This window comes from Netta rufina, assembly GCF_964035555.1.
Source record: "Netta rufina genome assembly, chromosome: 5".
Lineage (NCBI taxonomy): Eukaryota > Metazoa > Chordata > Aves > Anseriformes > Anatidae > Netta > Netta rufina.
The window spans coordinates 39,825,551-39,847,937 of NC_140128.1; the positions used below are offsets into that span (position 1 = coordinate 39,825,551).

At 45.9% G+C, this 22,387-nt stretch overlaps 1 protein-coding gene across 1 annotated transcript; it reads left to right on the top strand.

Annotated features, from left to right (window-relative positions):
- The first annotated feature begins 27 nt into the window (after window positions 1-27).
- Window positions 28-21,758, top strand: AREL1 (apoptosis resistant E3 ubiquitin protein ligase 1). Its single transcript, XM_084286980.1, has 20 exons — window positions 28-72; window positions 3,732-3,992; window positions 5,130-5,189; window positions 5,854-6,080; window positions 7,389-7,626; window positions 8,592-8,761; window positions 8,843-9,023; window positions 9,654-9,901; window positions 11,635-11,712; window positions 12,205-12,346; window positions 12,746-12,867; window positions 14,601-14,676; window positions 15,068-15,177; window positions 16,059-16,238; window positions 16,379-16,504; window positions 16,695-16,824; window positions 16,912-16,970; window positions 17,156-17,245; window positions 18,247-18,422; window positions 18,602-21,758. Exons 3-20 carry the CDS (start codon window positions 5,174-5,176, stop codon window positions 18,702-18,704), a joined length of 2,472 nt encoding a protein of 823 aa, XP_084143106.1. The 5' UTR covers window positions 28-72; window positions 3,732-3,992; window positions 5,130-5,173; the 3' UTR covers window positions 18,705-21,758.
- The last annotated feature ends 629 nt before the right edge of the window (window positions 21,759-22,387 follow it).

A 22,387-nucleotide genomic window follows, 5' to 3' on the forward strand; every position in this document is an offset into this window, starting at 1 on the left:
GCAGGGCCGGCCCCGCCGTCACTTCCCGGGGAGGCCGAGCCGGGAGCCGCCGCACCGGAGCCGGAGCCCTCGGTAACCAGCGCGGGGAAGGGGCTGCGGCACCGGGGGGCTGCCCGCAGCGGGGCCGGGGCCGTGCGGCTCGTCCCCGGGGGGGCCGCCGGGGGGTGGGAGCCCCGCAGCCGGTGTCCCCGTGCTGCCCCGCTCGGCCCCGGGCTGCGGAGGGCTCCCCAAGGAGCCCCGCTGCTTTATCCTGAGCCTCAGCGCCCCAGGGAGCAAAGCCCTTGAGGGGGGGTTGGTGCCTGGGTTGTAGGTGCAGGGGAAGGGGAGCCGGGCCTCGCCGCGCTCAGCTCCCTCCTGTGTGTCCCTGGGGTAGCCAGGACCTGTGGCTGCTGGTGTCACACAGACACAGCCGGTTCTGCGTAGAAAAAGTGTGGCTGCAGCCCCTGAGCAAGCTTCTTCCTGGAGAGCTTCGCTGCTGGGAACGTGCCTGAGGGTCCAGCAGTGAGGCTGCGAGGTTGGTTGAGGAAACCACGCTCGTGATGGACCAGAGCTCACTGCTGGGGGGAGAGATGAGGTTGGTGGGGCTGTGCCGGCACTGCTAGGAGGGCTGGGGGGCTCACGGGGAAGGGAGCGGTGGAGGAGGAAAGGGGACATCATCCCCAGGAGGATGGCCAGAGAGCTGCTGCCCGGCTGGCTCGCTCTGCTTGGGGAGGAACTCGCAACCCCAAGCGATTGCACAGTTGGGGTGAAAAATCCTCAGGCAGCTGGCAGAACTCACCCATATTCATTCATTTTTCTGTTGCCGGTGTTTCATTGGGGTTGTGTGTAAATGCGTGTGTAGTAAGTGCCGGCCGTGGAGAGAGAAGGGCAGATTTACCTTGTACAGACCTTTGTCATTGCGCCTTTTGTCCTTGGTGGCTGATACTGGAGTCAACTCCCTGCCTTTTGAGCTGACTCCTCAGTCTTCTGAGTGTGTATTTTAAAGCAAGTTCCCATCGGCAATCCTGCTTGTTCTTTCCTGCACGCTTCCATTAATGTGAGAAAATACCAAGTCTTTTCACTCGAAGGGAAATTTTCTTGTGTGTGGCACAAGATGCTGGTGGTGGCGGACACTGCACACGTGGATGGAGGGGATGTCCTGCTCAGAGGCAAGCACGGTGCTTTCAGCTTGAATTCTCTGAGGCGGTATCAAACCACAGAAAGGGTTATAAACCATTTTTCTTCTTAATGCTGGAGCTTCTCAAGGGAGAGAAGAAAAAGTGTTAGATTTATCAGCACACCAGGAAAACTCCAAGAGGCATAGAAGATTTTTAGGAGCTGAGTAAATCTGTCCTTTATAGCATGCCCCCAGCTGGCTCTGTAGCTGTAGCCCCATAAATGTGCCATCACTGTTATAGCTCCCCTCTATGTACAAACACATTGGTTATTTTTTTGCAGGAGATTTGCCTTGTGTTCCTTTGGCTTTGCAGAAACAGTAAAGCAAACAAAACTCATTCCTGTTACTGGCCTTGTTTTCCTTGCTGCCTCGAGAGAAGCAATGGCACTGGTATTGTTTACCTTACAGGTCCATGCCGTCTCTCCTAATTGTGCAAGTGTTTCTCCTTGAGATGAAGCTTTCCAAATCCCCATTTTCCCTGCAGATGGCAGGAGACCATTGCTTGCCGTGCCCTTGGATCTGGATCTGTAAGGTCAATTCAGCAGTTTTTCAGCCCAGCTAGGATGGCACCTTATGCTGCAGCGTTTCTGAGTTAGTTTCCCAGCTTGTGGCGGTTCTTAGCACAGATTCTATTTTAATTTGGATCTGCATTCTGCTAAGTGAGCAGCAACCTGTCTTGAACACCAGCTACTAGCGGCTCAGATCTTTACCCAGTGTTTCCCAGCTGCAGGAGCATCCTTAAAGCTGCTGCCAACGTGTGTGCTCGAGGGAACTTGGTTGTGTCACAGCCTCTTCATCTCTGCTGGCCTCCTGACTTGGCGCCTCGCCTATCGCTTCACGTCGAGATGATTAAAAGGAGAAGCTGCTGGGCTGATTGAAGGAGACAGCTTGCTGGACACAGGGGGTTGCTCTGAAATTCTGCAGCCCCGATCGGGAGGCTTTAGTTGACTTCAGAAACCCTTGTAGTTGAAATTGCAGGTCTTTTCCTCCTCTCTTGAGAGAAGCTGTCACTTGTAGCATGTTTTTTTTTTCAGAAGGGAAAGGGTTATGGGTTGAGGCAGAAATAGTTTGAGTAGGTGAACCCACAGTGTCACTTCCGTGTTGCTGCTTTTTTGGTGACCTGAAGAGACTGATGCTGTAAGATGCTGGGAGATCTCACAGACTGCAAAGCCGTGGAGAGTTTCTGTGAAATTTCTCAGCTGTGCAGGGAGGAGGTGCACACCTTTCACCGCCAAGCCAGGCAGGAGCAGAGGTTCAGCCAGGCACTTGTGGCACAGGCAAGTGAGCATTAAAGACTGTGTGTTTCAATGACACTTCGGATATATACTGTGGAAGAACTGAAATATCAAAGAAATTGCTAATCTGTGATTCTAAATATACAGAGAGAAGAGTTTATAAACCTGAAGCTTCCTCTAAGAGGAGAAATAAGAACTTGTGCCCCTGGGGACTGCAACGTGTTCGTTCAACCAGAGGAAAGGAGAAAATAGCTGAGTGGGTGGGACTTTCCCTGAGGCGAGGGGGAGGAAAAGACAGCGCGAGTCTGACTTCTTCTGCAGCACCTTCAAAAACTTGACGGCTTTCCTGCGAGTTGGAAAGCTTAGAGCCCGAGTGGCAGCGTGCAAATGCAGGTGGCTCTGTGTGATGGTTGGGATGGAGAGCAGTGAGACATCGGAGGAGGAAGGTAGGAGAGCAGGGAGCAAGGAGTGGTGTGGCAGGCAGGAGGAGCACGGCACTCGCATCCCCAGGGGAGGTGGCACTTCAGGGAGCTGCCGTGGTGAGCACGGGTCCGCTTCATTCTCACTCCTTTACGTAATCTGGGTTCTGAATGAGTGGGTACCAACTGTGTAGGCTCTGTGGCTTCTCTTCTGGCATACGTCCTGTTTTTTTTTTTTTTTTTTTTTTTTTTTTTAATGTGGGCTGCATCAATTCTTGCTGTTAGATTTTATTTAAATCTCAGTACTGACAGTAAACGGCAGTTCAGTGGGTTGTGCTGCTGAAATTGAAATGCCGTATGAGCTAAACAGTTTTCTGAAGGTTTAAAACATCGGTGGCAAAAATCTATCTCATCTGCTCAAAGGTCCAAGAGCTTGCAGCGTGTTTTTTTTTTTTTCCTGTTTTCCTCTTTCTGCTTGCCTGTAAGTAGTGCTCTAGACATAGGAAAAAATAGGTTGTGATAATATATGGCATTTTGTGGCATTTTTTTGGCCTTCCAGTGGTACCTGGTCCTTAGAGCTATTCTTGAATAGCACACAGCTTCCTGGCTGCTCTGGGAAACCCAGGAGCTCAATGAAGCATGTGGGGACATGTTATAGTGGTGCTTTTCCTTTTCTTTTTTACCCCTCTAATATTGAACCTGCCGGTTTCAGGGGGTCCTATGAAATGAGATAGTTATGTGGATGCTGGGGGCATGTTGAAGCCTCGCACCTAATTGACCTTGATATCTTCACAGCGCTGCTTCTTTGGATTCGACATCTGGTTGCACTTTTGCAATGCCTCTCACGTGTTTCTAGTTGCTACATTTGTCCTCAGCAACGGGGAGATCTATCTAACTTACGTCTCTTTCTTCCTTTTCCAGGGAAGCTAACAAACCACAGGGTACCAGGAGCAGCGTTGCAGAACAACCTTTTTCCACAAAGAGGAAGAGATTGCTGTGCTCAGGTCCTCGCCTTTCAGCAGTGATTCTGTGATGCAAATTCCAGGAATTTCATTTTCTGTGATAATCTTCTCTATGGCCTCTTCTTGCTGACGCTTGCCCCAGTGTTGGGCACAAAGAAAAAGGATGCTGAAGAATGGGTACCCTCCTTTTGGCTTTTAGAACATGGGCAGTTGTATAAAGGTACGTGATTGCTCTTCAGTCAGAGGGATGGAGTGTACGTGGAGGGCAGCAGAGGGGATTTGTTGGGCTGGAAAGCGATGGCCATTGTGGCAGGGTGTGTGTGTGTGCCTCATTGAAGCTTTCTGCATGCTAGCAACCACTGCTGCTGCTGTTGAGATGACCGATGAATAACTCCCCTTTTGTGTTTGCTCAAAAAAAAGGCAGTTTGAATGCACAATGTAGCTTCTCACTAACTGACTGGTGACATGGTGAGCTATATTGTATGCATCAGTGTATGCCAAATCGTTTGTCTGATTGTCACACACGTTCATCGCTGCTGCTGCTGCTTGTTCCATCTGCCAGCTATGTCCTATCAACCAAAGAGCATGTCGTTGTTCTGGGCGTAGTCTTTTTACTACATGTTTGTTTAGCAGCCCCCCAGTGAGAACTTGATTCTAGATCGGTGTCTCTAAAAATTGCTGTCATCTTAACAGTGTGCAAAACCAAGGTTTTAGCTTGCGTATTGATCAGGGAGAGTTTCAGCTGAGAGGTTTTGCTTTGCAGAAATGAGTAGAAAAATACTGGTGGACTGTTTTTTGTTGCATTTGTACTTTCTGTACTAGAGGCATAGGGTGAAAAAAAAAAAAAAAATCAGCCCTACCCTAGGAAGATTTTGTTCTGAACAAGTAGGGTTGGTCTTGTCCACAGCCCTTTTATTCTGTTCCTTTTTTCTAAGGTTGCTGATTGAGGTCAGTTTCTGTCCATTTTGGTGGTGGCTCTGTTACATGCTTTCATGGTAGCGTAGAAACTTGCTTCCTGTAGGTGTGAGAGTTTGGGTGAGTGGCTTTCAGATGTTGCTGAAACTGGTGATCCTGCAAAAAGTAGCCCCTTATTGCAGTACCCGGAGCACACTGTCACTGGTTTCTGAGGATAATATGTTCTCCTTTTAGATCCCTGAATCTGTAATGGTGAGAGAACTGTTCCTTGTAGCATGCTGTGCTGTTTGTGTATTTCAGTCTTTTGGAATAATGCCTTAGGGATGTCGTTGGAGAGGAAAAATGGATGATAGGTATTTGCCTGAGGAATCATAGATTAAATTTAGGCCAATGTGTGTGAGGAAGAGTCATTGGACTGGACTTGGCCTATTTTGTGTTCTAGATGCAGCTGTGATCCTCGGCTGTGTGTCTCACCGAAGGGACCTGATGTTTTACATTATTGGTAAGTGAAGGAAAGGCTGCCACTGTATTTGTTGACCTCTCCATAGGCTTTAGAGGAATTTCTTGAAAGCCCTGGCTTTCACGTTAGCTTAGAGTCTACCTAACAAACATGAAGTTATTGTCACCCTGCATTGTGCCTTCCACCTGGCAGACTTGCCCCTTCTCCATTCTTCTTGTTCCCAAAGTCCTTCCATCAACCTCACTTGTAAGCCATTCCCTTACTCTTTCTCCTGAGAACTAGTGCAGGGTTGTTGCCTCCATGATGCTTCTCAATCCAGTCTTAATGTGATGTGCAGGGCTTGTGTGGTTACCTGACTGTTTCCTGTAAAGGAATCTTTGTAGTTTTAATTTGCAACTCAGAGGGAATTCCTTGCTTCTGTTGGGGCATCTGCTGGCCATAGTTGAGACTCGGTACCACCTTTACCTATTTCTCCTCTACTTGCAGTCATTTGCAGTGTTTCAAGGGATGTGTTATTCTCTAACCTAACTTCTAGCATAACACAAGCCATAAATGTTTGCACAATAGCTTCTGCCTTGAACATCTAATTCGCAGTTGACTAGAATGTCGTTAATAAAAGGCGTCGTCTTGGGCTGAGGAAGGTGGGACCTCCGTGCCAGACTCAGCCATGATGCTGCAACCAGCCTCTGTTCTCTCCTTGCTGCAGGTGGGATCACAGTATTTGTGGTAGCCTTCTTCTTCACCATTAAGTTCCTCTTTGAGCTTGCCGCACGTATAGTCAGCTTCCTTCAGCATGAGGACCGGGAACGCCGAGGGGAGCGAACTATTTATGACTACGTGCGAGGCAACTACCTGGATCCCCGGTCCTGCAAAATCTCCTGGGATTGGAAGGACCCCCACGAGGTGGGCCACAGCATGGCCTTCCGAGTGCACGTAAGGGAATATTTCTGTTTCCACATATCTCTGGGGGCAGGGACAGAGGTCTGAGTTAGGGGTGGGCCCTTCAGTTTATTTTTGAGAGTGGGGGACAGGGGGAAAACAAGTTGGAGGTAACTTAAGAGTAGGAAAGCTTTCTGTTTGTGTCTTCTGCTCCCCCCAGTCCCAAAAGACCAAGTCTGGGGGAATGGAACAATTATACAAATGAGATTGGTGAGGGGCCTGAACGCTGAGGGTTTGGAGCTTTGTGGAGAAAGTTTGAGCAGGCTTTGTAGGGCTCGTGTGCTTTCTGTCCCACCGTCCCCACCCAGAAGGGTATCAAAGCAAGAAAGGTTCAACTAGGTTGCCGTACCCATCCATTTTAGGGAGGTGAGAAAACCCTTCTGCTTTTGGTGTATGAGGAGCAGTTCTCACTCCAGGACAGGCAGTGAAAAAGAGCTGAAAGGAAAGGGACTTGTTTAGTTCCTGCTATTTAAATTTACCCCCTTCACCTCACTCAGTCTCACTCATGGCAGCTCCAACAGTCTGCCTGTGCACACCATACTCATCTCCTGTTTGCTTAGTCCTTAATTCACCAGCAGTAGCTGTTGTATGCACTGGTTCCTCTCCCTGCCAGTCAATACACACACTCCTTCAGGCTCTGTATGCCCTCTGTATGCAGGGAACAGTGGTAACTTTCTGCTGATGGCAGGAAGGATTTATCCTGCAAACCAAGCTGCACACTCAGGGTTTCAAGATGTAATTCTTTTCATGCGAGGGAGTACTGGTTAAGGTGTGCCAAAATTGTCTGCTGGATAACTTGTGATTGAGCTGAGTGACTGTGTCTAACAAGTTTTTTTTCATGCTGATGCTTCTTAGCAGCATGATAAGAAGCTCCTTAAGGTCAGCATCCTCAACATGTTGTTTTCTGTAATAACTCAGTGAGAGCTTAGCTGGGCACAAATGGACAAGACAATCTTGTTTCTCTGAAAGGACATGGCTTTGCTTTTCTCTTTCTTTGGGCAGTGTGTTCTCTTGTTTTCTCTTCTGATACACACTAACTGTGCAGAGAAGAAATGCCTGGAGGCATTTTCTTTTTGAGTCACTCATTTGAACCCTGGTAGGAAAAAGAGAATGAGGTTGTTCAATGCCCCCTTGTGTCCTGTTGGTTCCGGAGGACGTAGCCTGTGTGAGAGAGCTGGCTGTTTGTTTCTATTCCTGTGCCGAGCTAGGGGTCTTGGCCTCATTGTCCCTTTGTTGCAAGGTGACTTGCTTTCTGTGCACCATGTATTTCTGCTGACATGTTTTTCTCCATTTCCCATGCAGTTATTCTATAAAAACGGGCAGCCTTTCCCAGCTCACCGGCCTCTGGGGCTGCGAGTTCACATCTGCCATGTGGAGCTAGCAATTGATATTCCTGTAACCCAGGAAGTTCTTCAGGAGCCTAATTCCAACGTGGTGAAAGTGGCCTTCACTGTGCGCAGGGCTGGGAGATACGAGATCTCTATAAAACTCGGTGGCTTGAATGTGGCCTACAGCCCCTACTACAAGGTGTTTCAGCCAGGTAAGGCCTAGGTGGCCCTGTAATGATTCCAAAAGTAGATATGGAAATATTGGAGGCAGTTAGGTGTACATATTTCCAAATAAAATAGATAAGTGACAGGGAAAGGGTTACCCTTCACCGCTATCTTCTTGCCACATGTAAATCCCAGCAATAACCTGTGATTAAAACGTACTTGTGACTACCAGTACGTGACTAAATAGAAGCTGTCTTACAGAATAAGTCATTAGTGCTTCTTAAACTCCCTAACTATTTGTGGCATGTTCTCAGTTTTGTAATAATTTCTTCGTGATCCATCTAGTACTCAGAGAATGCCTTTTGTGAAAGTAAGCTGAACTGGAAATGCTGTCTTGATTTGATGCTTTTCCTCTTTTGAATACCCCCCTCTGTTCCTTTGAGCTCCTGGAACAGTTGCTACCTTTGAGTATATGCTTCTTTAGAAAGATTTCCTTTTTATCCTTTTTAAATTTTTTCCTTCTACTTTTGCTTTTTGATCAGCATCTTTTATATTTCAGACACATTTTCACTGAAGGTACCTCCATTAAATTGCATTGTGAATAGATACAAAGCTTGCTAAGCTACCCTTTCAGAAAGGGGGAGCTCAGATTTAATTCGGGTATTCTTCAGGCTAAAGTTTATTTGATAAACTGAATTTACAGGTTTTCTTGGATGTCAGTGGGCTTGTCCTTTGTATTTGCAGTGAAAGCAAGTTCTAGAGCTGAAGGTTAGAATGGAGGACAGGATTTACTTTAGAGGGCTGGTAATTGGGCTTGTTTTATCAGTATTGAGATTCTGACCCGAGGTGACCCCAGTGCACCATGCTGCGCATTTTAGAGCTCAGATATGTTGATTTTTTGAATGTCAAGGCATAGAATATGTTGAATTTTTATCCATTTTCAAGGGGGATTGTGTTCCTAGTTGCTTTTCTTTTGTTCTTTCTGACTCTAAACTGTTGTTGTCTACTTCAGGGATGGTGGTTCCCTCCAAAACCAAAATTGTTTGCCATTTCTCCACTCTGGTGCTGACCTGTGGACAGCAGCACACCCTACAGATAGTTCCCAGAGATGAGTATGACAATCCCACCAGCAATTCCGTGTCCCTGATAGATGAGCACAATTACAGCCTCTCCATCCATGAGGTGAGTGCAGCCCTAACCCTGGCTGATCGTTTTGGGGTGAGCTGAGAGAATTGCCCTCTTTATTTTGTGTTTTTTGTCTAGCTGGGTCCTCAAGAAGAAGAGAACTCTGACGTTGTGTTTGAGAAGTCTGTGGTGTCCAACCGGCAGACTTGCCAAGTGTTCTTCCGACTCACGTTGCACTGTAGGGGATGTTTCCATGCCTGCATCTCCTACCAGAACCAGCCCATAAGCAATGGTGATTTTGACATCATTGTTCTAAGTGGTGAGTCAAGAGCTGCTCAGTATTCATTCTCTGAGTGTTCTCTTGCAGGATGCTACACACGTTTGTGCAGCAGAGCTGAGTGTAGCATCTCTGCAGGCCAACCATGCTTAATTGCTCAAGGAATGCCTATTCATTTAAAAATGCTAAATTAATTTGTTGCCGACAAAGGAGATCTCTGAAGGCTGATGTTCTACTCCCTCATCAGATAAAACCATTCATGCCTTGATACCTATCTCGGGGGGGGCTATCTCTGAAATTAGGCAGTTTGTGCTGCTTGCTAGTCCTTGGCATCTGAGACATACAGAAAGTGAGCTGTGCATTGTATGTTGAGCTGTGTGGATGAGGATCATTGTATGAAACCGATGTGCTTTTTTTGTTGTTTGTGGTGGTTTTTGTTTTTGTTTATCAAACTAGTCACAATCTGAAGTCAGGGCAGACAAACTACTACCTTGTAATCTTTGCATCCCACTCCAGTGTTCTCTTTATCAGAGTTTCACTTCACCAGGCTTTTTCCCTGGATGTGTAGCCTTCTGTTAATTCAAATCATAATTTACTAATTTGTTGTGGGTTCTTTACTTTTTGGTTCTGGGCTGCATTAAGATTTGCACAACTCTTATCCATTTCCTTCAGAGAATGAAAAGAATATTGTAGAACGCAACGTGTCCACCTCAGGTGTCAGCATTTACTTTGAAGCCTACCTTTATGAAGCTTCTAGTTACACCAACACTCAGTGGCACCTTCCACCAACACACCTGAGCTCCTCCCAGCGCCGTCCTTCTACCGCAACCGAGGATGAAGACGAAGATTCTCCCTCTGATAGCCAAACTCCCGAGAAAGTGAAGAAACCTAAAAAAGTCTACTGCTATGTGTCTCCTAAGGTAAGACCACAAAAGTACCAATCCTGAGTGCACACAAGGAACACAACAACTGAAGAGCTTATTTGTACCCTATGCATTGGCTCCACATTTACATGCCACAAATTTGGCTAAAAAAGTTTTGCCTGTGGGTAGACAGCAAACAGATTAATATTAAAATGCTCCTTGAAGCTTTAGGAAACAGTGTTTTTCTAGGTCTCATTCAAGCCTATTAGGAATCTTGTCACTGATCATTCAATAGGCTTCCTTTTTGCCTGTCCTTTGCTCTGCTCAGGTCAGGCTGGCAATTCCCTGTCTCGGTTTTTGATACCTCTAGACCTGAACTTAGAGGAAAACACTTATTGGATTTTATGGATTTATCTTTCCTATTTCTTGAATGTTGCAGGGAAAATAAAAGAAAAAAGTGGTCAGAGTATGAAGGATAGATGTATAAGTAGAAGTAACATGATTCAAGCAAGTTGAGAGAAGCTGAAGATTCTGTTGTAATAAGATTTTTAGCAAAAACAATTACCCTTCTTATTGTCTCTAGGCATTCAGGGAAATTAGAAAGAAAATTCCACTAAATCCTACTAATGAATTCACTTTGTTGATCTGTTAATCTGAAAGCATTCTGGAAAATGTGATAAGTATCAGTGTAAATGGCTAATCCAGGAATTGTTTTCCTGACAAAGAGAGAGGATTATGAAACAGTTGTAGGATGGAGGATGTTGCTAGAGATTTCTAAATCTCTGCAGCATTCAGCACTAAGAACTGACTTTGAGAATGAGTTGCTGGGTCCTCATGAGCTCAGCATCCTTTCATCCTTGGAGGGTTATTCTGGAATTTTGTAGTCTTTTCTGTTGCATTACTTGGTAAAGAAAATCCCCAGAAGTGGGTACTACTGCAGGCTCCCTGTAGATGACAAAGTTATGAATGTGTTCCTGATGTTTGCATAATTGTTTCCCTGGATCTCTCTCTATATACCTAGAGCATCTGTCCCGTGCAATAGCTGACTGTTCTTATGCTGTTATTTAAGGTGTTTCTGCTCATAATTGCTCAGTGGAAAAATGCCAATCAACATTTTTTCCAGTCACTGCAGCTAGAACAGACTTGTGCAGAAAAATAGTTCTGTGTTTTCTCTAAAGATGCTAAAATTTCATCTCAGCTTGCTCTTCAGAAGGCAACAGTTCCACAATTGGTAGCCATTTGTTCTGGCAAAAATGCACTGTAAAAGAAACTTCTTCAGATCTCCTGGATTTAGCAATTACAAGGGCATTTTTGGTTTAATTTTTTTTTTAATTGGTTGTGAAAATTAAGGGATTGAAGAAGTAATAGCAAGAGTTCTGGTAGATAGAACGTAACTTTTTCCAGATTGTTTTTGTCACTGCCTTAGAATCTTGTCCTGAATTCAGCCTCTCAAGTATACTTAATTTTTACCCTCCAATTAGACTGGTGATGTTCTACTGAGCACAGTGGCTTGCTGCTGTATAACCTGTATCTTGCTAGTATTCCACATGCATCAGAAGTGTGCATGGTACAGTCTTACTAACAAGTTGCTTAGTTCTGCATGCTGTTGCCAACTTTAAAAGTTTTTATATATTACACCACAGGAAGATTTCACCAAACTTTTCCAAAACCAGTCCCTGGGGTTAGAGGGAAGCCTAACTTCCATGTTTGTCCTGTACCTCAAGTGTTTCAGGGAATACCCTTAACGCATGCGTGACCTTTGACATTTTCTTCTTGTTGTGATTACTCAGCAATTCTCAGTGAAAGAATTCTACCTGAAGATCATTCCGTGGCGCCTTTTCACCTTTAGAGTATGTCCTGGCACAAAGGTGAGTCTCTTTCCACAAGAGGTGGTCCTCGTAACTGAGAGTCTGTCTGGTTTTGGTTTTGTTTTCCCTTTGGAGAGAAGGGCTTCCGCCCACAGAGCACATTGTGTTGCATAAAATTCAGATTCTGGAATGCTGTAACAGTGCCTAAATTCTGCTAATATTTATGAGGAGGAGCCAGTTGTGTTACTCCTTTCTGCTTTTTGTCCCAGTTCTGGGCAAAAATCTTGATTCCTTTTGCATTTCCATTGTTTGTTTTCTTCATAACCATGCTAAAATGCTGTGACGGTGTCCAGTGAAGCCTGTAGGCTAGGGAATGAGGTTTGAAGCAGCCTCCCAACTGGAGTCCAGATGCTTGAAGTAGTGTTCCTGTTAACTGCGTCTGCATGGGTGAGCAGAGGGAGGCTGAGAGCGCAGGTGGTCTTGCTGTCTGCTGTACGTGTTGTGCCTTTTACATTATGCATTAAACCCTTTCTCGCATCTTTTTGCTGCTAGTTTTCATACCTGGGTCCTGACCCTGTGCACAAACTACTGACACTGGTGGTGGATGATGGGATCCAACCCCCTGTGGAGCTCAGCTGCAAGGAGAGGAACATCTTGGCAGCCACTTTTATTCGCTCCCTGCATAAAAATATAGGTAAAGGGCCAGGGGGTGGGTACAGTAGCTGAGAGGTTAGTGCTTGTCTGCTAGTTTTGTTTGGGAATGAAGACTGTGAGCACTGAAGGACCTGTGATGGGAACTCCTGATTCCTGGAGTCTCACCTTCTGTTACTGGTGGTGCTTCCAGGGAACGTATTTCATCATGCCAGCTGTTCATGTCTGGCTTTTCTGTCATGCTCTTTAAAAGTACACCTTTAAGTATATGAACGTCAGCAAGAGTAACTGCAAACTGCCTTTAGAGTTCTGTCCCAGGTGTTGCTGTAACAAACTCATCCTTGGACTGTAAAGCTGACCTGTACGGTTAGGTTTAGGAATGCCTTCTAGATGTTTGAAGTGTTGGCAGTTCAGGCCTGACACAAACTGTTACCGTTCACAGGAGGCTCAGAGACCTTCCAGGACAAAGTGAACTTCTTTCAGCGAGAGCTGCGTCAGGTGCATATGAAAAGACCTCATTCGAAGGTCACGCTGAAGGTCAGCCGTCACTGTCTGCTGGAGTCGGTGAGTGTACAGGTCACTTCACTAACACCCAGTGCTTTCTCCAACCTTTTTCTTCATCTCAGTGCCTAAAGAAACCCAAACTGATGTGTGCCAGGGCAACCAGGTTAAAAATGATTAGTCCTTCTGTTTCAAGGTGGATGCCACTAGGCAGCTGGACACTGGAAAAAGAAGGAAGTCTTAAGGTAGTTCGTTTGTGTTCAGGTTTGGTAACAGGTGGGATGCCACGCTCCTCCTCAATGCCCAGTAAAATGGGATCAATTTCTGAAGCAAAGAGGAAACTTCAGCTCTGATATTTTATTTTTAAAGGAACTTGTCAGAGTAAAGCAGGCCCTGAGAGATGTGTAGGGTAAATGCTTGCATAGCCAGTAAATGTAGGAGTTCTCCTGGTACTATTCTGTCCTCATTTTACACTGGGACCTGAGGCTCTGAGAGAGGCAGTTCATCTGGACTAGAACTGAGGACAGAAGCTGGAGTCCCTAAGTCCTAATCTACTGTTTTTCTGCTACAGAGCTATTCAGTGAGGTGAGCTCTCATGTCAGGTATTACTTAGCTGCACACATGGAACTATTGCATTGATAGTAGTGGTTCGGTGTGACGGTGAAGTATTCTGTAGAGTTCTTGCATTGAGTCTTCACTGAACCTGACCTGAACTGATACATTCATATAATACAATGCTTAACTGACATTCTAAATACTGTGTACACAGAGCAGGCAGTTATCCTGACTTATTGTTTCCACATGTGTCTCCTAACAGAAATGTTATAAAGATGGAAAAACATTTCTGGGGAAAGCAGGACTGGCTGGGATTCCCCTTGATTTACACTCAGTAAATCTGTGTTTTGGAATATTTTCTGCACGTACAAGCTTGCACTGTTTACAAGATTAAGTTTCAGTTAATAGCTTCATAGAAAATGACTTCATTTCTAACAGTATTTCCATGACTATTTTTCTTGCTATTTTGGAAATTCCTGCACTGTCATTAGCAGTGGTGTTACAGCCTAGTAAGACGAAACAAATTCAGTGCCATAATAATAAATGTAAGCTTCAATGTACAAGGTTGACAGGCACAAAAATGTGACCAGTGTGTTTAGCCCAAAGCAGTGACTAGCATGATGCTCTAATCCATTTGAAGATGAACTAAGCCAAAGCTAACTGTATGATTGAGGACAGCTGTGTAGCGTTTTTTTTTTCTTTAATTGGAATCCAGAATCGGGACAAAGGAAGTTCTCGACACTTGGAAGACTGTTACTTTTTTGCTTCGTGACTTGCTTTAAGTATGAACTCAGTGAACCCTTCAAGCTATTTTTCTAATGCTCTCTGAGAGGTTCCTTTTTTAAATCTGACTCGTGGGCTGAAAGTGCTTTAGAGAAATTGCTCCTACCCACAGGCATTTTAATACTTTAAACAATACTGCAGCCTTGAGAGGGATATATCTGGGTTGCGCTAAGACTATTGTTAAACCTCATACTGGTTCTGAGATGAGTTGTATTTTGTGCATAATGTTTCTCTGCTTCTCTTAATAGGAGATGAGGAATTGGCTTCTATGGCTTTCAACAAATAAGAATTAGACCTTAGGAGTTCCTAATTCTCCGTTTTATGCTTTAGAGTACTAGATTGTGTTTCCTGTGTACTCTGTTGCTTAAATTGCCCATCCACATGAGCAGGATTTTATATTGGTTGCAGGATGCCAAGCAGTGACAGCTGTTGCTATTTTACTTTTTTCTTCTTTTCAGTCTTTTAAAGCAACGCGAAATTTTTCTGTTTCTGACTGGAGCAAAAACTTTGAAGTGGTTTTTCAAGATGAAGAAGGTGAGTTATCCTATGAACTTACTTGAGGAGGAAGTGAAGGGAATGACAGTGGAGTTCTTAGTCTGCAATTCTGTTTTCTTGTAGCATGTCTGTCCTTCATGGCTTTCCAGCTCTCACTTTCTCACAGATGTTAGTGAATTATCCTTCTGGTGCTGTGTATCCCTACCCTACATAGGGACCTGGAGCTCCCTAAAAATGTAAAAATGTGTATATCAGGGCTCTGTTTGGGAGCAGAATGTAGTGTTCCGGAGTCCCTGTCTACTGCTTTCTTTTTGCTACAGAGCTTTCATTGAGATGAGCTCTCATCTCAGGTAATACTGAGCTGCATGCACGAAACTGCATGCACGAAAAGTTGATGACCCCTGAATGACTAACTTGTTTTATCTTGTAGCTTTGGATTGGGGAGGTCCACGCAGAGAGTGGTTTGAGCTCATCTGTAAGGCATTATTCGATACCTCCAGTCAACTCTTCACCCGCTTTAGTGATAACAACCAGGCCTTGGTGAGTCTGCAGTTTCCTGTGTTGAATAGTCAAATCTAAACTCTGTACAATTGACATGCTGCTGGCTAAATAATACTGTTGCTAAGTTGAGAAGTGTGCAGCCTTATGCATTTATAGGAGGCCTGCCCAGTCACTTCCACTGCCTTTCTCAAAGCTTTGCAGAATGATCTTAACCCATTGAAATGCAAAAGAACTGGTTGGAGGAACAGCAGAGGGTTGCCAGTGAACATAGGGACTCCAAATGTGTAATAATTCAAGTACATTTTTAAGAAAGGTCAGACAGAAGCTTTAACTACTATGGTTGTAGTGAGAGAACATTTGGACAGCTAACAAGGCCAAGTACTCACCCCTGCGAGGGACGGAAGAAGGAATCGAGCAGTGAATCTGTGACAATATGTGGAGATGGCTCCTGCTGGAGCCTGTAGGAGTGGCACATCCAGTATTGTCTTAGCTCAGAAGTGGGTGGTTGGAAACGATCAGAGACTGCTAGCTTTAGTCAAAAGGAATGTTCTTTTAGTTAGGATAAACTTCTTAGCCAGACCTCAAGTCTTAAGTACCAATAATTTTACCACCATAGCAGTCAGCAGGGAAGGCTGGATTTCTGGAGAAGAGGAGGTGGCATCAGAGCGTTTAGAGGTTTTGTTGGGTCTGAGTGTTTCAGAATCCATTTCTGCTCTCACACAGCCTCTGACCTGTGGATGCAAACCACTTTGTATTCTTCACAGGCAGGCTCAGGCATTTCATTCAATTGCTTGGCTCTGAGGATATTACCCTGAAGTTCTTTGGACACCTGAGAAATGCGGCTTGAGCTGGTCCTGTACCTACTGTTTGTGCTAGCCTTGTCTGGTACTCAAGTATTTCATTTTGTTTTCTCTTTACAGGTGCATCCGAATCCAGTGCGTCCCACGTGCGTACGACTCAAACTATATGAATTCGCCGGCCGCCTGGTAGGAAAGTGTCTTTATGAGTCATCCCTGGGAGGTGCTTACAAACAGCTGGTGCGAGCTCGCTTCACCAGATCCTTCCTGGCTCAGATCATAGGGCTCCGTATGCATTACAAGGTAAAGCTTGGTCTGGGAAAAGGAGGAATATCAATGTGGTAGAAACATATTCAAAGTCCTCACTAGCAACATATGTAATTTTTTCCCTTGCCTCTTCTTTCTCACGTTCCTTCTTTCTTTTTTTTTTTTTCCCCGCTCAGTATTTTGAAACAGATGACCCAGAATTCTATAAATCAAAAGTTTGTTTCATACTGAACAATGATGTGAGTGAGATGGATCTGGTCTTCGCTGAAGAGAAGTATAGTAAAACAGGACAGCTGGAGAAGGTGAGGAGGCAGTTCCTGAACATGGGGCAGTTTAACTCCTTCCAAACTGTACCAGGGGAGGCTGAGGATTGTGTACCCCAGAAAACTGAGCTTACTCTAGGTGTTAGCAAGGAGGATTTATTCTGGGTGGGAGTTCAGGTTTAAGGAATGCTGCTGGTCACACTCATGTGAAATGTTCTCCTGTTTTCAGGTGGTTGAGCTGGTGACAGGAGGAGCTCAAGTACCAGTAACCAATGAAAATAAAATTTTTTATCTGAATCTGCTTGCACAGTACAGGCTGGCCAATCAGGTTAGGGAGGAGGTAGATCACTTCTTGAAAGGTAACATGCTCTCTGCTTCCCTCTCTTTTCTGCTGTTATGTCCTTGGGGCCAGCACTTGCTTGCTCTTCTCTCTTCTTTTCTTCTAGGTCTTAATGAATTAGTTCCTGAGAATCTACTGGCTATTTTTGATGAAAATGAACTTGAGGTAATTGCTGGCTCCCTAAGCATCTCTACCCTTATTTCCCCTCCTCTCTGACAAATGGAGAGCTTTTGGATCTGGAATAAAGCCAAAACGTTTCTTCTCTAAGCATTTTAAGCATTTATGATTTGGACAGTAGCTGTGTTTTTGTTTTCTGGCCTTCTGTCTGACTGCAGTCTCTCGTCTTTCAGTTGCTTATGTGTGGTACTGGAGATATCAGTGTCTGTGACTTCAAGGCACATGCTGTAGTGGTAGGAGGATCTTGGCACTTCCGTGAGAAGGTAGGTGAAAAGCTTTCTCCCTCCTGTTTGCTGTCAGCAATTAGCCCAACTACAGAAGCAGGCAGCTTAAACTGGGAACAGCTTTCTTGGTTGGAAATGAGGCTTACGGAAGGACAAACTGGGAGATCTGGGAGTCAAGAGCATGACTCCAAGCATTATGAAATAACATTCCCCCAGAGGGTTAACCTTCAGCCTTGCTGAGCAGAGATTCTTAATCAGTTGGAAGCAGGAAAAATCCAGCAGCCACGTTCTTTTTAAGAAGAGCCAACAAAACCCTAATTAAATGCAGTTCAGCAGGACATCAAGAAGAAATGGTGGGAATTATTGCTAGTGAAGACTTTCATGGTAGTGCACTTATCTCTAAGGGATGCTTTAAGATCATGATTGCAGCCCACATGGAGCGTTTGGAGTTCAGTGCTGTGGTAGAGACTACTGATGTAGTAGCCTAAATTTGTGCCTTGTAATTGTTCCCATCCCTCCCTGCCTTTCCCAGTGGGAGGAGTATGGGAATGGAAGTAGCTTCATTTAGAAAAATAGAGGAAACTGCCAAAACACCCAGGCTGAAGAGAGATTGGGAGTGCAGTGTTCTAGCTGTAAACACTGGGATGGCTCCACCTTCCTGCAAAAGTATCAGAGGATGTGGAAAAGCAAAAGATTCATATAGTGCAAGAAGCAAGCGAGCTTCTCCATTGTAAGCCTACCTGGTTGTCTATACAGGTATTTCTAAAAATAAATAAAATCTCTAAGGAAAGCAGAAGTATTTCTGCTTTAAGGGAAAGGACTTGGTGGGGAAGTAATAGCATGAGACATCTTTTAAGAAGGAACTATGTAATCCTTGCCTCTGTCACACCTGGTGAAACAGCAGATTGTGACTGTTAGTAAAGCATTAGCTTGCAAGATCAATTGACCGATCTTGTGACTTGCTCATATTTTATATATTTTACATAAATATATGTTATATATATTGAATTGCTGACCTTACCTTTACTGCTGCCTAACAGGTCATGAGGTGGTTTTGGACTGTGGTCTCCAGCTTCACACAGGAGGAGCTGGCCAGGCTGTTGCAGTTCACAACTGGCTCATCCCAACTGCCCCCGGGAGGGTTTGCTGCACTCTCTCCATCTTTTCAGATCATTGCGGCTCCAACTCACAGTACTTTGCCAACAGCCCACACTTGGTAAGTATCCCAGAGGAGTAAGACTTTCTGCGTTGTGCTTTGGGAATGACACTGGCTATTTGTGGTGGGCAAGCAGCATATAGCAGGTAATGTGTGGGATATGCGTGTTAACCCGTCTAAAATCAGCTGATGTCCCCTTTCAGATCTGGCCTGAATGGGATTTTTCTTTTGTCTTACAGTTTTAACCAGCTGTGCCTCCCTACGTATGACTCCTACGAAGAAGTGCACAAGATGCTGCAGCTAGCTATCAGCGAGGGTTGTGAAGGCTTTGGCATGCTGTGATTTTTTTCCCCTTTCCAGGAGACCGTTCAGCCTCCTGGCTCTTTGTGGCAAGACCCAGGTTCAGTCCATTACTTGTTCTTCCCTTCACATGGGTAATGAAGGCAGGGCAAAGACTCTGTGTAAAGGAATTTGTCATCCAGAAGATGTCACGTGGCCTTTCCATATCTCAAATATGTCATCAAGACCTCATCTTTTTCCTTTCCTTCATTCTCCCTTTGGTTCAGTGTGAAACAGCAGCAGGAGTGTGGTGTGCTCATCACGGAAATACTGCACAGGATATCCCTGCACCCCGTACACCCGTCCGTCTGTGAGAAGAGTACATGAGCAGAAGTTGCAGTGAGGTGCAAGCAGCGTGCTGAGCTGCCTTGATCGTAGCTCTCAGGGAAGAAGGGGGAAGACCAGTGTGGAGCTCTGCTGGAAACCTGGTTCACGGGAAGCCCTAGTAACTTCCCACGTCTTGGCTCAACTCCCCCAGTGATGCTCCCCAACAGCTCATCTAACTCCATCACTCATGAAGGGTGCAGGGTTGTCCCTCCTTCCAGCACCTGTCCCAGAAGGGTTTCTGGTTCTCCTTCTCCGTCTTGCTCTGGATGCTGCTATCCCGTCACCCATGCCACCAAGAAAAATGGGCAGTACCCCTCCCTGGAGTGAGCAACCCAAAGGGGAGATCAGTCTCATCAGAGCACAAGTGCTGGCCCTGACAGTGATTCTGTACTACCTCCACCAGGGTCCAGCAGCTGAAGCGTCCTTCTCCAGCAGCAGCTGGTAATGAGCCTTTGCAAATGAACTGGAAGAGGAGTTTCTCCTCCGCTGAATGTTTCTGATTAAAGATGTTGCACAGGAAGCTGTCCCACGCCCTTGCCTTCTTTTTCCTTCCTCAGGAGAGAGGGTATGGGCATGACTGTGATCCCTCAATGCTGAACACCAATGCCTATCCCACCTTCACCTTCAGGGTATGTATGTGATGTAGGAACAGTGGCAGGTCGGTAAGCAGCTACGATGCGCGCTGGTCTTGTGTTGTGGGGGCGACGGTACTGGGCAGAGCACCGTACCTCCTCCCAGCCACACCACAGGGTCTTGGCTTCTACCTCTGTCATGCAGCAGCCTGAGGCTTCTCTCTCTGTACTGCATTTCAGGCAGAGTTTGCAGAGGGTTGTTGGTGCCTGCAGAGCAGCTGGCTTTCTGTCCTACCTACCTTCTTCCTTGAGCTCTCCTTTTCCTGCTGCCCCGTTCAGGGCTGCTGGCTTTCCAGCACAAAATGTTAATTAGAACTTCACTCAGACGATCACTCAACAGCCTGCACGGATGGTACATCACACCCACCACTGTCTGGCTTGTGGGGAGAGGAGTGGGCAGACCTGCACGATTAGAGTGTGCCAAGCTTGCAGTCCGTCCAGCCATCCCAAGGAAATAAAGAGAATGGGCATCTGGGAATCTTGATAGGTTCTTCAGTGAAGCAGGATTCACGAAGATCTTTTAAGTTCCCAGCAGTTTCTTAGTTCAGATCAGGAGTCAAAGGCGTGCTGGCAAGTGTGAGAAACCTGCATTGCTGCTGCTTGCAATGTAACCTACACGGGATTATGGAATGGCTGGATTTCTTCCAGAATAGAGTCTCAAGCTGGCACCCCTGAGCTAACTTCAGAACACCATATTAGATAAAAATTCACTTCATCCTCTTCAGCCCCCTTCTGTCCTCAGTCTGATCCAGGCAGACTTCTGCACAGTAAGAATTTTTTAAGATAACTGTATATTCTTTTCCCAGTGTAGCTTAGTTGAGTTGACTGGGAATTTGGGGAAACATTCTATATCTAGAAAGTGTTTCTGTTAAGGCAGCATCTTAGCCATTCTTGGTCTGAGTGTGCTACTTCTGTACAGAAAGATACAAGCCATTTTGGTGCCAAAAAGCAGCCAGCTGAGCATTGAGACTACTCAGGGGGATTCTTTGCCCTGTGAATTCATTCCATCACTGGCACCGGGATGCTGGGAGACTGCCAGCTTGAGAGGTGCCACCACTGCGCTCTGACAGGTCACTTCAGTAGTGTCTGGGCTCCCCTTTCTAGCGCAGCCTCCGTTTTGTAGGGTCCTGACCTTTGGGTGGAGAGCACAGTGCTGTTTTTTTACACCATGGGTGGCTTCCATGGTCAGTACAGGCGTGGCTGCTGTCTTCTCTGCACCACCACTTGACTGCTTTCTCCGGAGATTGAGAGAAAGGTGGCGGTGCTTGGCTTGACTCCTGTTCGCTGGGAGGTGCAGCCTGCTGCCCTTCCCGCGTTGCAGCCCTGTCTTGCAGTCTCACCTGCTGAGAACATCTCCAGACTCGTAGGTATGGGCCAACTTTGCCAATGACATCTTCCTCAGGAATCCTCCCTTCTACTGAGCTGGACTTCTTTACTCTGAGGACGACGTAGCCGGACATTGGGCAGTCTTCCTCTGCTGGAAAGAGCTCCTTAAAGTTTCTTACTGTACTACAGCCAGCACCCCACACTTCTCAGTGGCTGTACAGAGCCAAGGAACTTCTCAACACAAGCGCAGTCAGAACTGTGATGGGTGCAGGTGCTGTTAGTCAGTTAAACCCATCTCCATTGTCTCCACAGGCTCCTAGGTGATCCCGTGTTCCTGGGATCCGTCACAATGTTTCTAAACTTGTCTCTAGCTTTATACCCTTAAAAGTGTGTTCACTTCTTATGCTGCCCTTACCACTGGCAGCGGGGATGCGCTCTGGTCATATGTTTCGTCTGACACAGGCTTGTTACTTTTCTTTTTATCCTTACTTATTCCCACTTGATAGAGGCACTTCCCTAGAAAGCTTTAGGATCCTGGTACCGTGTCAAACAGGTTCCACATTTCCTGAAGCTGTTTTTGGGGTCTGGCTTCAGCCTGCACCTGCAGGCCATGTTGCATGTTTTTAGAAACCAGGAGCTGTGGATGATACAGGTCAGATTCTAGTTCCCTCTGTTGAATTTCTGGCAGAGTTCAGCCAAAATTTGGAAGCCTGTGGTTGTAGTAGCTGATTTTGTAAATAGTTTGTATAATAAATAAAATATTTTAAAAATGCTGCCTTGTTGCTCAGTGTTCTTTCTGGGCTGTGCAGAGGTAATCGAGCTGAGTAATGGTGTCCATGGGTGAGGGGCTGCTTTGGGTCTCCGGGCCTCTCGTTGAGGCTATGTGCAGAGGGGAAAGGGTGAGCTCTGCCTTGCAAGGTGCCCGACTGAACCCAGGACTTGTGAGATCCTGGGAAGGGGCAGCATTCTGCTCCAAGGCTCGCACGCTGCTGTGAGGCTTCTGGAAAACGGGCAGAAGCAACTGGTAAAGCCAGAGGGTATTTAAGGAATCCTGTGTGTGCGTTAAGAATGCTGCTGGTGCAGTTAGGTTTTAATCTCACCGTGTGCCACCTGACTCACTCTGAGCTGCAGGAGTTGATGCTGCTTGTGTTTCCCTGTACTGCCAAGAGGGCTGGATGAAAAGAGAAAGGGAAAGGGGAGATGTCTGAGACCTTTGTGTCTTCTTACATTGTACAAGAGGCTTTCAGATTGCAGGGTGGAAAGAATGTGTGTGCAAGTACCTGCTAACAAACAACTTGGTAAGGTTTCAGCTGGTAACCTTCAGAGGCCCTACTGAATTGCTGTGATTCTCTGAGCTTGAGCTGCTCACAGCTTGGATGAAAAGCACTGCATTTACCACTA

What these genes read in the sequence shown, in the direction of transcription:
- AREL1 (XM_084286980.1), top strand. An exon ending in AAACAGGACAGCTGGAGAAG is followed by an intron (nt 16,505 to 16,694) that starts GTGAGGAGGCAG and finishes TCCTGTTTTCAG; the next exon opens with GTGGTTGAGCTGGTGACAGG. An exon ending in TTGATGAAAATGAACTTGAG is followed by an intron (nt 16,971 to 17,155) that starts GTAATTGCTGGC and finishes CTCGTCTTTCAG; the next exon opens with TTGCTTATGTGTGGTACTGG.